The 14,603-nt window shown below is 35.1% G+C and overlaps 1 protein-coding gene across 1 annotated transcript in view; it reads right to left on the reverse strand.

Annotated features, from left to right (window-relative positions):
• Window positions 1–14,603, reverse strand: part of LOC129233099 (myocyte-specific enhancer factor 2-like) — a 150,891-nt gene that overhangs the window by 10,024 nt on the left and 126,264 nt on the right. The window contains exon 9 of the mRNA XM_054867159.1: window positions 4,718–4,829. Within this exon, the coding sequence (XP_054723134.1) occupies window positions 4,718–4,829 (112 nt within the window). The remainder of the gene's footprint in view (window positions 1–4,717; window positions 4,830–14,603) is intronic.

Here is a 14,603-nt window from a genome sequence, read left to right on the forward strand (position 1 = left end):
TAGGATATTGTAAGTGTTAAAAAGTGTGTAAATATTTATAATTATTATTTTCCTATTAGAAAATCGCCCGTCATGGTATGATGGGTGAAAATTGTTTCTATATTTGAACGAAGCAATTGCCTGTTTGGTGATAGTTTGACAGTTGAAATTTTAATTCTAATACCAATGAATTAAAGCACAACTCCAGTAGATAGAGGTACAGTCGGACCTCCATATATCAAAGTAGCAAATTGCCGGAAAAAAGTTCGATGTATAGAAATTTCGATATGTGGAAACGATCTCATTTTATCATAAAAATCTCCTAAAAGATTAAAATTCAAGATAATTTTCGTGTATGAAATCCTATTTATAATTTATAAGAGCATCGGATTGAGGGGTCTAAGGACCTTTAACCTTCAAAATTTTTGATTTTCTGGAAAAAATATATGTTATGCATAGTTTAGTTCTGAACAATTTGATACCTTATTAATTACCTTACGCCAAAAACTTTTCAAGTTATCGTAAAAATGCGAAAACTTTCCCCCCTAAATTTCAACTAAAAATGAAAGTTAATATTTTTTAAAAAAAATATTTTTGCCCAAAATTTTGGAAATTTTCAATATTAACTTATAAAAATTAAAAAAATTAAATAAATAATTTTAAAAAATAAATAAATTTAGCTTTAATAAATATAAACCAGATAAACATACATTAAAAGTTTTACGGAAATATATAAGAAACTTTCTGAGATATGCGCGCGAAACGAGAAAACCGAAGAATCCAGCACCTGAGAAAAAGAGGTTTAAACAGCTGCTGTTAACATAAATCTCTATGTAGAAAGTTTACGCATTTTTACGATAACTTGAAAAGTTTTTGACGAATGGTAATTAATAAGGTATCAAATTGTTCAGAATTAAACTATACATAACATATATTTTTTTCAAAAAATCGAAAATTTTGAAAGTTAAGGGTCCGTAGACCCTTTAAATGAAAATTAATAATTAAAAAATTAACAGAAATTACATTTTTGCTCCTTCATACATCTTCATTCTTCGGCAATTCAACTTGATCCGCAACGTTAGGAGAGTTTCGTTTTGACAATGTAATCGAGAGAAAAATCAATCTACTTAACTTGAATGATTTTTACTGAAGCTAAAAAGACTAGGAATGATAACCAACAGACAAAAGGGATAGCTTGAAACTACAGTGCAACTAAGACTTAAAAAAAAAAATTGAGGAAATTGAAGAACTACAGAGCGGAACAACGACCTATCTACACACTCCTCAACCCCAGATTCCTTATGAGTTTCGTAGCAATCTTTAGTGAACATAAATTTCTCCTCTAACCTTTATTTTTCATGAGACTAACAGTCTAAAGAGGAAAATAAATCTACGAATGTCTCGAAAAAAAATTCGATATGTAGAGATTTTTTCGAAACATAGAAACAATTTTTTTATGTAATGAAAAAAAAAATTGCTGAGGTTTCGATGTATAGAAAATTTCGATAAGTGGAAGTTCGATATATGGAGGTCTGTATTTACACAAATAAAGCACAAGGACAGGAGAGTTTCGTAACAACCTTTAGTGAACATAATTTTCTCCCCTAACCTTCATTTTTCATATGACAAACAGTCTAAAATGGAAAAAAATCTACGAATGTCTCGATTTTTTTTCGATATATAGAGATTTCTTCGACATATAGAAACAATATTTCTATGTAATGAACATAGAAGTTTGCTGGGATTGCGATACATAGAAAATTTCGATATGTGGAAGTTCGATATATGGAGGTCCGACTAATTGTTTTGGTTTCTTCGTTTTCCTAAAATGAATGTCTTACAAGTAAAAGACTTAAGTTACCGGATCGTGTTCAATTTTGTCACAATAAAGCCTTTCCCTGCATGTTAAACATTACCAAAAACATATTATCAAAATTGTCACGCCGTAGCGCTAGTTTCATTGTTGAAACACGCGGGTTACTCCATCATGTGCTATTATTTATATGAGGATAATCAGTTTATTGTCAATTATAATTAATATTAATAAACATAAATAAATAAATATTTAACATTTTGATTTTTTAAATTTTTTTGTTACTAAATATTTTTGATTCATAATTTAGTGTTAAATAATACTTACAGGAAATAAAAAGACACAAAATATTTTCATTTAATTAAAAACTAAAGTTCAAAAACATTTTAAAATACATTATCAAACAATGTATGAAGCTTAAACGCGAAATAATTATAGAGTAACCCTTACATTAAAAAAAAAGAATACTTTGTAATATGTAATCATATAAGTTTTTGTCTAGTCTGTTCAGTAATCAGAACAGGCTATGAGACTTCAGAATTTGACAGTGCGCAGTCGGCGTTTTAAAATCGCCGAATAAAAATTAAAGCTCAGATATTTGTGCGTAATTTATATTAAAAAAATTGAAAATTGATCAAGAATATTTTGAGTTATAGCAATTTAAAGCAACCCCATTTAAAAAAAAAAAAAAAAAAAACTGGGGAAAAATATCTTCTTAGTGAAACAATAACTGTACAATCGAAACTGATGCAGTATAGGTTACAAACCCTTCAACGTATTTGTTATTTAGGTATATGTTTCATGTTGAAGAATTTTCCTTTAAAATAGGATGCTTCCCCTGCATTTACCCGTGTTTGTATGTACTCGAGGCCTGTTCTCATGTGCCCTCTAGGAGCACATGTGAACAACTGAAGACTTTTTTACTTCCTTTTATAAAAAAAAAGGAAGTATTGTATTCGCGAAAAAAATTTCACTCAAAAATCGGCCTTAATTTCAATTTTTCTCACCCCCCGAATGAATGTTGAGTTTTTTTTTCGACCCGACCACACGTGGATATATGCCTAGGAACCTACAGACACCCGAAATATCCATTTCGACGACCCCCGAGTTAATTACAACGAGTTTTCTCGTGACGTCCGTATGTACGTATGTATGTGTGTATGTATCTCGCAGAACTCAAAAACGGTATGTCCTAGAAAGTTGAAACTTAGTACGTAGACTCCTAGTGCGACCTAGTTGTGCACCTTTCATTTTGGTTGCATTCGGATGTTTCTAAGGGAGTCTTTTGCCCCTTTTGGGGGGAAATCATTGTTAATTTCGATGTAAACTCAAGTTGTGTTATAATTGTCGGACACTTGGCGGTATATCGCCACTTTGTTGGTCGCCAAGTTGTTTTGTCGCCAACTTGGCGACCAATTTGGTGGATTTTTTTTTTTTTTAATTTGTTCAATTTGGCCACTGCTGGTGATATTTAGAAAGTAAACTATTGAATCGCATTAAAATTGCCAGTAATGGGGGATATGACATTAAATTGGAGTAAATGGAAGTCATGTGATGCACACATTAGCTCCTTTCTGAGTCAATTTTTTAAATAAAATATTTAAATCAGATTCACAGGAGTAGTCTTCTTGCTTTTATTACATTTTACCTTCGTTTCATTCTACTACGTCCTACATTTTATGAAAGAGTAATAATCATGAACACCTACAAAGTAAAAAGCTAGGGAAAACTTGAACTTTATGAAATGGAGTTCAAGGAGTTATGATGATCAAAACTTCACATCTTCGGTTTGGTTCATGGACACTTGATACACTAATTTTAGGCTCAAGTTCTTTGATACGAGGATAAGAGGTGATTATACAGGTTTTGGGTGAAATTGAGCTGCCAACAATCAGTTTTTCGTTCAGTTTCGTTGCGTCATCTCGTTTTTCAAGCAAAACGACACATATCCAAAAATTGAATAGTGATATCGCGTTGATTTTTACTTCCTTTAACAAAAAAGGAAGTATTGTAGTCGAGAAAAAATGTTCACTCAAAAATCGGCCTTCATTTCCATGTTGCTCACCCCCGAACAGGGGCGTAGCTAAGGGGGTTTGGGGACAAACCCCCGAAAAGTTAGTTTCAAAAAAAAAAGAGAAAAAGAAGAGAGAAGAGAAAGAAAAAAAAAAGAAGAAAAGGAAAAAATTCCAAGCGATTATACATATATATATATATATATATTATATATATATATATATATATATATATATATATATATATATATATAAGAAGTAACCCCGAGAGTCGGGTCTAGCTACGCCACTGCCCCCGAATGAATGTTGAGTTTGTTTTTCCACCCGACCACACGTGGATATATGCCTAGAAACGTACAGACACCCGAAATATCCATTTTGACGATCCCCGAGTTAATTACAACGAGTTTTCTCGTGACGTCTGTATGTACGTATGTATGTGTGTATGTATGTCGCATAACTCAAGAACGGGATGCCCTAGAAAGTTGAAATTTTGTACTTAGACTCTTAGTGGGATCTAGTTGTGCACCTTCCTTTTTGGTTGCATTCGGATGCTCCAAAAGGTGTCCCTTTTGGGGGGGGGGAATCATTGTTAATTTCAATGTAAACTCAAGTGGTGTTATAATTTGGCGGACACTTGGCGATATATCGCCAGTCTTTTGGTCGTTAAGTTTTGTCGCCAAAAATTTCTTACTCTGGGACATAGTCTGTTATGCTTTTGTATTCAATTATGTACCCAGAAAATAAAATGAAACTATATTAATGTTAGCCTAATTCGTTTTTTTTTTCACGTCCTGAACATTTTGGAAAATAATATGTTCCCTTTTGATAAATTAGTCCTCAATTATTCATACATGTGAAGAAATATTCACTATAGATAAGATTAGTTTACTAATTAAATTTCCATGCATACCTTGAATGAGAGTGTCCTTGAACTCCTGATAAAGGACCTTGAGACCAACCTTGCAATATACTAGGAGAGTTAAAACCTGACAATCCTAAGTCAGAGCCAAGTTGAAAGTCATCTGGAAAATAGCATCGACCTAATTCAGTTATTCTTAGTTTTAATAAATATTTTTTTTACACAATGATTCAGTGAAAAATAAATAAATAAGTTTTATTACATTCAAAAGCAAAAGGATCAAAACTGAAACGATTATACAATGTAAGTCAAGAACAAATAATGGTAAAAAAGTTTAAAAAAAAAAAATATGAAAAACAGATTAATACTACAATAAAGTATTTTCATCATTGAAAATATTGATGCAAATACTAAAAATGTATATAATAGATGCATAAATAGCTCAAAAAAGTGCAGAGAGGATAAAGATATTATACAGCATACAACCGTGAGTAGCTATCTCCCAATGGGCGATAGCACACTGTCTAAAATGCTAATGTTCATTTCGAACCCTTCGGACGGAAGTCATTAGTACTAATAAGACCCCCGCCCCCCAAGGAGCTTAAAACACAACAAAATGAACCCGGTACTGTACCCTGTCCCCTCCCCCCTCATTTGTGCCCCACCCCCACAAGAAAGCAGGATTCATATAATATATTTCGTCGCAAATGCAATGCTGACGCGCTGCACGCACAAAGTCAAAAACTAATCAACACAAAAATTGTCAGAAATTCGTTTTACAAAAACTAAAATGTGTAAAATATTCTTTAAGAAAAATTCAAGCACTTAAAGCATATGTTAGTGTTTGACACGGACAAAAGCTATAGGCAAATTTGCACATGCCCGTGTCTCACTCAGGCAAGCTTGCGTAATTTTATTTCTAACGCCCGTCTGGGTTCCGTTCCAGTAAAAGTAGGTAGGCTACACTTTAACTCAGTGGTTCCCATCCTTTTTTACATTAATTTTATTTCTAACTAGCCGCCTTCGGCGACCAGCTGGTCCGCCTTTTTACGCCAGAGTTGCCGCCTTCGGCGGCTGCATAGACAATTTAGCGCGGCATTAATCAATGTTTTTCTCTATATATCAATATTTTCATCTGCCTTTTTACGCCAGTGTTGCCGCCTTCGGCGGCTGCTTAAATAAGTTTCGTGGCGGTATCAATCGATCTATATCATTATTAATTTAAATAAAATATTTTCTAGATCTATCTCCAGTTCCGTCGTTTGGAATATTTTTAAAGGAGGGGGAGGGGAGACACAAACTGCTTGCACTTCATGCAAATTTTGTCGAAAAGTAACAAAAAACACTTCCACTTTTACTTGAAAGCATTGGTTTTTCAAAGTCATGGTGGGGGGGGGGCATTGACACCCCGTTGAAGTTCCTTAAATAACGGACATGTTTCTTTCTTGCTCTCCATCTACTATATCGACCTCTGCATTTGTCAATCTATCTATCTATCTATACGATCTATGCGTATCTACCTCTGACAGTAATTAACAATGTTTTCAAATCGCAGCGGCGCCCCCCCCCCAACCCCCGTTGTTGTTCTTTAAATAACGGGGTCTGTCTTTCACCTGTAGATTTCTTTCTCTAGATCCATGGAAATTTACCTCTGATAGTAATTAACAATCTTTTTTTAAAGAAAAAAAGTATTAATTCGAGAACAAAATTTTAAAAAAAAAATTGTACACTCAATGTATATCTATCTACCTATTCGATCCATCTCTAAATTTTCTCATCTATCTCTATTTATTTTGATCTAACCTCCAATCTTATTCCCTAACAAAAAGAAAATCATGCAAAAAAAGCGCGCTTACTTATTAATTAAAATGCACAAAAAATTGATGTCTTTGTGGTACCCGGAGTTTGCCAAAGTATAAAAATCATTGTTTTTATTGAAATTCAAAAAAAAAAAAACTTTTATTCACATTATAGAACAAATTAATGTACCAAACCGCTAAAAGAAAAAGAGTGAATTATATTACACAACAATGTATCAACTGAAACCAAATAAAAATAATTAATAAAACAAAAAATGCATTCAGTTTTTAATATTAATAATCAAAGATATTTATGATCAAAATCTTAGCTTTAGCAATGACGAAGTCACAGCATGGCCAACTTCAGAACATCGCTAATAAAAAAACACAAGAATTTAAACGCACAGCTTGACATAATGCAAAGAAAATTTGTTCCTCCAATTACAATTTAGCGATTAAGGTTTGATGAAAAAAATCTGCCCTGTTGTGTCTAAACATGCTATTCAAAAGCGCAATCTTTTTCACTGAAACCACGAGATGTTAATTAATGCATAGATTAGCATTTTTTCTTCTAATGTACAGCTGTGAATGCTATTTCGGTATGCCTCATGTACACAAGGCTGAGCACATGAGGCGCAAAAAATTTTTCATTCCCTATTTTGTATCTGGATATGAATATGTTGCATTATAATTTGTGCAGTATGTCTTTTTGTGATTTTAAACTTTGTTCGTGGTAATTCGACTATTACATGTTACATACATAAAAAATACTGTAAGCCCATTTCCATGTATTTTACTTTGTGCGTAATATTTGTATATTGCAGACACCAACTTTGGGTCCTTTTTAGTTTCAAAAAGTAACGACTTGACCATAATTACTCGATTCCCCTCCCCCTCCTTTTTCTTTAACTATTTTTGTGTCAAAAAAAGGAGCTTTGGACAACGTTTTAGATATCATATTCTATGAATTCTGTATTTTAGAACTTTTATTTTTACTGGAGGGGATTTCAGTTTTAAATTTTAGGGTGGGATATCCCCTATACTTCAATTTAGAAATACAATAAGTACCCTGCTGTCGTGTTTTAACAGGCATACAAGTTTGATAAATTATTTACCAGTTAGAGATTGATTAGAGAGATATTTATAGCGGCGTTAACTTTGATATTTAAAATATTTTCTTTTTTCAAAACGCATTAGCAGGGGTGCCCCCCCCCCCCAAGATCAAGGGCGCACCACCTAAATATCACAAAGACCCTCCCAAAAGCAAGGATCCCCTTAAAAATGAGAAAATATCCCCCAAAACACCCCCCTAAGAATTTCAATGGCGCAGGCTGCGCAATCCTCCCCCCCCCCCAAGATCAAGGGCGCACCACCTAAATATCACAAAAACCCTCCCAAAAGCAAGGACCCCCCTAAAAATGAGAAAATGCCCCTCAAAACACCTCTCTCCCCTAAAAACTTCAATGGCCAAGACTGCGCAATCCTCCCAAGATCAAGAGCGCATCATCTAAATATCAAAAAGACTCTCCCAAAAGCAAGGACCCCCCCCCCCCAAAAAAATGAGAAAATGCCCCTCAAAACACCCCTCTCCCCTAAAAATTTCAATGGCGCAGAGTCTGCGCAATCCTCTCCCCCCCCGCAAAGTTGGCACCCCTGGCATTAGCATATCAGATAAGCGACTGAACTCGAAATAACTTCGAGATATGAAGTAAAAACATACACTGTAATCCAAAATTAAATACACATTTTTACATATTGTTTTTTTAATAAATTAAATGCCAACTGTATTTTTTCTACGTCATATTTGTCTACAAAACCTCATTCCAGGTGTTAGCTATATTTTCGTCGAACGCCACTGCATAAAGGCAATCATAAAACATTTGCACGACGGCGCTGATCCCTGGGAGCAGCTCGGTATTTTGTATGAAAATCAATATAAAATAATTAAACCTCTATTCTAAATTTTTTTTTTTTTTTTTTTTTGAGCTTAGATAATCATTCTAAGCACTAGCATAAAAATAATTATTTTTAAATTAATGGAACAGCTTTAAACACAATGTCATGCTTTGATTAAGCATCTTTAATTTCCCATATTTGCATGCTTCTTTACTAATAATAAAGCTGAAAGTCTCTCTGTCTGTCAGGATGTCTGTCCGGATCTCTGTCCAGATCTCTGTCTGGACTGTTCGGCCGATTTTCATGAAATTTGGCACAAAGTTAGTTTGTAGCATGGGGGTGTGCACCTCGAAGCGATTTTTCGAAAATTCGATGTGGTTCTTTTTCTATTCCATATTTAAGCACAAAATTATCATAAGACGGACGAGTAAGTTACGAAATGATCATAACGTGGAACCGTAACATGGGCACAAGTCAATTGGCGAGATACGAAATTATCATAACGTGGAACCGTAACATGGGTACAAGCCAATTGCCATACATAATTTGTAAATATACAGGCGAACCAAAAGATCTTTTAATTTTTCTATTACGGGCAAAGTCGTGCGGGTACCACTAGTGTTATAATAAACTAGCAAAATATAATAAAAATATATTTAATTTTATTAAAATCTTTGGTAAGCCTGGTCAGAATTAAGAACAAACTGGAAATGCGGAGCAAAATAACTAATTTGCGGAGCTGCGGAGTTTCGCTATTTTTGCGGAGCAGTTGGCAAGCCTGTGTTCAGCCATATATTTCGACACTTTCAAAATTCTTGTGTCCTAGCAGTGGCGAATGCAAGAGTTGGTTTTCGGAGGAGATGAGGTCAGTGTTGCCAGATGGTCAAATTCAGATTTCCCCAATTCCCTTCCAACTTTTCCCCAAAAAGTGATGTTTTCTATCAAAATTCCCCAAATTCAAAAATTATTTTTCCACTAATATTTTCATAAAATGAATCGACTTCCTATCAAAATTCCCCAAATTCAAAAATTATTTTTCCACTAATATTTTCATAAAATGAATCGACTTCCTCTAATATTTTTGTCTGATGAAAAAAATTTTTTCCCCCAAATAGCGAAATTTTCTTACAAAATTCCCCAACTTTTTTTTCTTAACATTTTCGCTTTTTTTTTTGTCATTTTTATCTTTCTTTACCAATAATAAAACTGAAAGTCTCTCTGTCTGGATATCTCTCTGTCCGTCAAATTATCTGTGACGCACATAGCGCCTAGACCGTTCGCCCGATTTTCATGAAATGTGGCAAAGAATTAGTTTGTAGCATGGGGATGTGCACTTTTATGCGATTTTTCGAAAATTCGATTTTTTTCCTTTTCTATTCCAATTTTAAGAACATTTTTCCGAGCAAAATTATGATAAAATGGACGAGTAAATTTCCAAGTTATCATAACGTGGAACCGAAACGTGGGCAGGCTAATTGGCTAACCTTTTAATTTTCTACTACGGGCAAAGCCGTGCGGATGCCACTAGTCACAAATACCGAGCCTGACCGAGCGATAAGAAATAACCAAATATTTTTTTTTTCTTCTCGCATTTACTACTCTGCTTCTGTACGTACATTTAAACTATGATTTTTGTATACATTTATTTAAGAACGTTCTTCATTACTTATTTTTACCTTATTCACGTATCAAAACTAGTTACTCACGCAGAACATTAATGCGAATTCCGTAGCATAATATTCCACATAATGCGAATTTCATAAAGTTGAGCAAAGCTAAACCAACGCTGTTTGATACAAACAACTTCTTGACGCGAATTTAAATACGAAAAAAACTTTTTCCCAGAGGTTTTTTTCCCCCAGCTTTTCCCCAAGAAAAAAATGTTTCCCCAAAAAATTCCCCTCAAAACCCATTTCCCCAAAATTTCCCCGGACTTCCCCAAAATGGGGAAATTTCCCCCAATCTGGCAATACTGGATGAGGTCATAAAAATCTTATATAGTCTTAGCGTCGCCAACTTTGATTGAAGTGAATGCAGGCATTTTCATTTAACAAGGCCCTCGCGAGGTCAAAAAAGTGGGAAGAGGAGGGCGTTTGACAGCCACTTAATTTTTTTCAAATCTATAGCAAGAGAGAGAGTTAGGATTTTTGCTTAGGGGGAGGGGTGTCATTTACTAGAACATAAACAATCAATTAAGAGAATTGCGTTATATAAGTGAAAAGAGAAAATGAACAATATGAAAATACATTCGTAAATGTAACATTCGCGAAGGTCCTTCCCCGGAAAATTTTCGAAAGTGTATTTCTAAAATAGCAGTTTGCCAGATCTCTGGTGATGTTAAGAGGAGGAGGAGAGGTTCGTGGAATTTTATGAATGGTTCAAGCTCGGAGACTCTACCTTTGAAATTTCTTGAAATTGAAGCCCTAAAAATGAAGTTTTAGACGATTTTTTAATGATAAGGGAGGGGAGAGGAGGATTCTCTAATTTTTCGAGAGTCGCAGTTGTAGATCATCGTTGTTGAAGTTAAGAGAAGGAGTTTGGATGAGACCCTTCCCCGCAACAGTTTTGATTTAGAGATCCTAAAAGCGAAATTGTAGGCAATCTTTGTAAACATTAGGAAAATGTCTGGATTCGGAGTTTTTGGACAGTTCTCCCGGATTTTAAGTTTCAAAAACGAAATTTTAGACGAGTTTTTAATAATGTGGGTGAACAGAGGACTGGGGGCACTCCCAAGGAAATGTTTCGAAATTTAAATCCAAAAAATAGAATAGTAGGTTATCTTTGATGGAGACTCTCACCCGGAATTTTTGAAATTTTAAGTCCTAAAAACGAAACTATATACGATATTTAATTATGTAAAAGAGAACAGTAGACACTTCCTGTAATTTATTTTTCAAATTAAAATCTTAAAAACCCATTTCTTGGATATTTTTGATGAAGTTAAGGGACAGATACGGTTCGGAGCTTTTTCCCGCTACATCTCCAAAATTAAGTCTTAAAACCACAATTGCGAAAATTTGTAGAGATTGCAGTTCCTAAACCAAAGTTTTAAATAATTTAAGAGGATGTTGAGGATCAGATGGGGGGGGGGTGCTGCAGTCCCCCCCCCCCTCCAGGCCGTGCTGGGCACCCAAAGAGGGCGGTGGAAAGACAAAGTATAGGCAAGGCCAGATTTAAGTGTCAGCCCAAGAAGCACAGGCTTTGGGGCGCTAAAAAAAATTTTTTTTTCGTAATGAATGTTTTCGTTTGTTTTGCACTATAAAATTTTTCTAAATATTTTTACTTTCTTTTACAAAAAAGGAAGTATTGTATTCGCGAAAAAATTTTCACTCAAAAATCGACTTTAATTTCCATTTTACTTACCCCCGAATGAATGTTGAGTTTTTTTTTTTTCGACTCGACCACACGTGGATAAGTGTCTAAGAACGCATAGACACGTTGAAATATCCATTTTGACGATTCCCGAGTTAATTACAACGAGTTTTCTCGTGACGTCTGTATGTGCGTATGTGCGCATGTATGTCGCATAGCTCAAGAACGGTATGTCCTAGAAAGTTGAAATTTGGTACGCAGACTCCTAGTGGGGTCTAGTCGTGCATCTCCCCTTTTAGTTGCATTCGGGTGTTTCTAAAGGGGTCTTTTGCCCCTTTTTGGGGGGAAATCATTGTTAATTTCGATGTAAACTCAAGTGGTGTTATAATTTGGCGGACACTTGGCGATATATCGCCAGTCTTTTGGTCGTCAAGTTTTGTCGCCAACTTGGCGTTTTTTTTTTTTTTTAAATCTGGTTTCAATTTGACCACTATTGATGACATTTAGAGAGTAAACTATTGAATCACATTAAAAATGCCAATAACGGGGAAATGACAATAAATTGGAGTAAAAGGAAGTCATGTGATGCACACATCAGCTCGTTTTATTCTAGTGCAAGTTTAAAAATTAAATTGTTATTGCTGGCTCTGTTTTAGCAAGTTTTATGAGCTCAGCGGAAAACTAACTGTCTCCGATGGAGTGAGAAAACTATCTGGAGTGACATCTAGCGTAGAATGAGACCACTCAGATGTCACTTCATGTTAGTACGAAGCTTCTTATTACTGCTTAAATCAGGCATTTATTTTGTTTCTATTGATTTACAATATTTCAAGATGTTTCGATCTTTTATAATTGTTTATTTATGTAAGTTTCAAATTTTACAAATACATTACAGTGACATTATCAAAACATAAATACATATATAATTTACGCCCTCGGTTTTCTGCAGCCTATACCCATCAATGGGATCAACCTAAAAAAAACGAGCTGATGTGTGCATCACATGACTTCCTTTTACTCCAATTTAATGTCATTTTCTAATTATTGGCAGTTTTAATGTGATTCAATAGTTTACTCTCTAAATATCACCAACAGCGGCCAAACGAAAACCAGATTTATAAAAAAAAATCGCCAAATTTGTCGCCAAGTTGGCGACAAAACATGGCGTCCAAAAGACTGGCGATATGTCGCCAAGTGTCCGTCAAATTATAACACCACTTGAGTTTACGTCGAAATTAACAATGATTTACCCACAAAAAGGGGCAAAAGACCCCCTTTGGAGCATCCGAATGCAACCAAAAGGAAAGGTGCAGAACTAGACCCCACTAGGAGTCTAAGTACCTAATTTCAACTTTCTAGGACATTCCGTTCTTGAGTTATGCTACACACATACACACATACACACATACATACGTACATACAGACGTCACGTGAAAACTCGTTGTAATTAACTCGGGGATCGTCAAAATGGATATTTCGGGTGTCTGTACGTTCCTAGACATATATCCACGTGTGGTCGAGTGTGAAAAATAAACTCAACATTCATTCGGGGGTGAGCAAAATGGAAATGAAGGCCGATTTTTGAGAGAAAAATTTTTCGCGAATACAATACTTCCTTTTTTGGAAAAAGGAAGTAAAAAACAGTGGGGCAAATTGCATACTGATTTTTTTTAGGGGGGGGGGTATCAGTTTTTTGGATGGTATGCCATTTTTTTGGGGGGGAATGGGAACCTCTACAATGACAAAAAGATGTGTGATTGAGTACGTTCTTCGTTTCTGCAAGTCAAGGGGGCCCAACAGGTTTGTTGTGCTTACAGTTCCAAAATTTCTAAATCGGGCCCTGGCTATAGGGCGCCAAGTTTTACAGGTCAGGGTTGCATCCATACAATTATCAAGGGGGAGGAGGGACTAATGAAAGTTGAATTTTCAAGAAACAAGTTAAGAAATGAGTTTTTTTCTTTCATAAAATAATATATGTGATTGAAGGAGTCGAAAAGAAAATTAAGTATGTTCGAGTTGTCTAGAAAGAAAAAAAAAATACCAGCATTCTGGATCCATTAACTTTATTCACCCCGTTCAACTATTGGTTCGTTTTTAGACTCTGAAGTTATTTTTTAGAATCAATCAAATCCTTAATGGTACTTTTTTTGGAAATTGAAGTCCAAAAAACGCAATTGTAGGCTATCTTTGATGACGCTAGGAGAAGTTATGAAGTTCAGAACTCTCCCACATATGTTTTCATATTGAACTCGAGAAACAGTTTTAGACGTTATTTTTCGTTTTAGCAGAATGGGAAGCTCTGCGTTCTTTCCCGGAAAACGGTTCGATGTGCTCTTTATAGGTCATGACATTAGGGAATGAGATGGGGTTCAGGGATGGTTCCACCGGTAATTTTTCAAAACTGAATTTCCAAAAACGTAGCTTTCTTCGACAAATCTTCAATGATCAATGATACTGGGAAATAGGGGATTACGGATTTACGGGATCTTCTCCGGAAATTTTTTTAAACTGAATTCTTAAAAATGCGATTGCCGACCTTCTTTTATAACGTTAGGCGAAGGAGCAGAGTTTGGAACTTCCCTCTGGGGGGGGGGGGAAAGCTAGCGAAATTTAGGTTCCAAAAACACTATTGTACCCAATCTTTGAAGGTTTTTGAAGACTTCTTCCAGAAAGTTTTGGGAGTTAAAAATTTTCAAATGAGGGATTTAACCGCTCACAGTAGCTTCATGGGAAGGAATCGGTTTCGGGAACTCCTCCTCGCTTTTCGTTATTGAAGTTCCCAAAACGTAATTTCGGATAATCTTCATATTTCGGATAGCATGGGGTTCAGCACCGGCGAAAATTTTTGATATAAAAAAGTTCAAAAACGCAAGTTTAGACAACTTTTTGTGATGTTAAGGGAGATGAGAGGTTCTGTGGTTTCCCCTGAA

This window comes from Uloborus diversus, unplaced genomic scaffold, assembly GCF_026930045.1.
Source record: "Uloborus diversus isolate 005 unplaced genomic scaffold, Udiv.v.3.1 scaffold_17, whole genome shotgun sequence".
Classification (NCBI taxonomy): Eukaryota; Metazoa; Arthropoda; class Arachnida; order Araneae; family Uloboridae; genus Uloborus; species Uloborus diversus.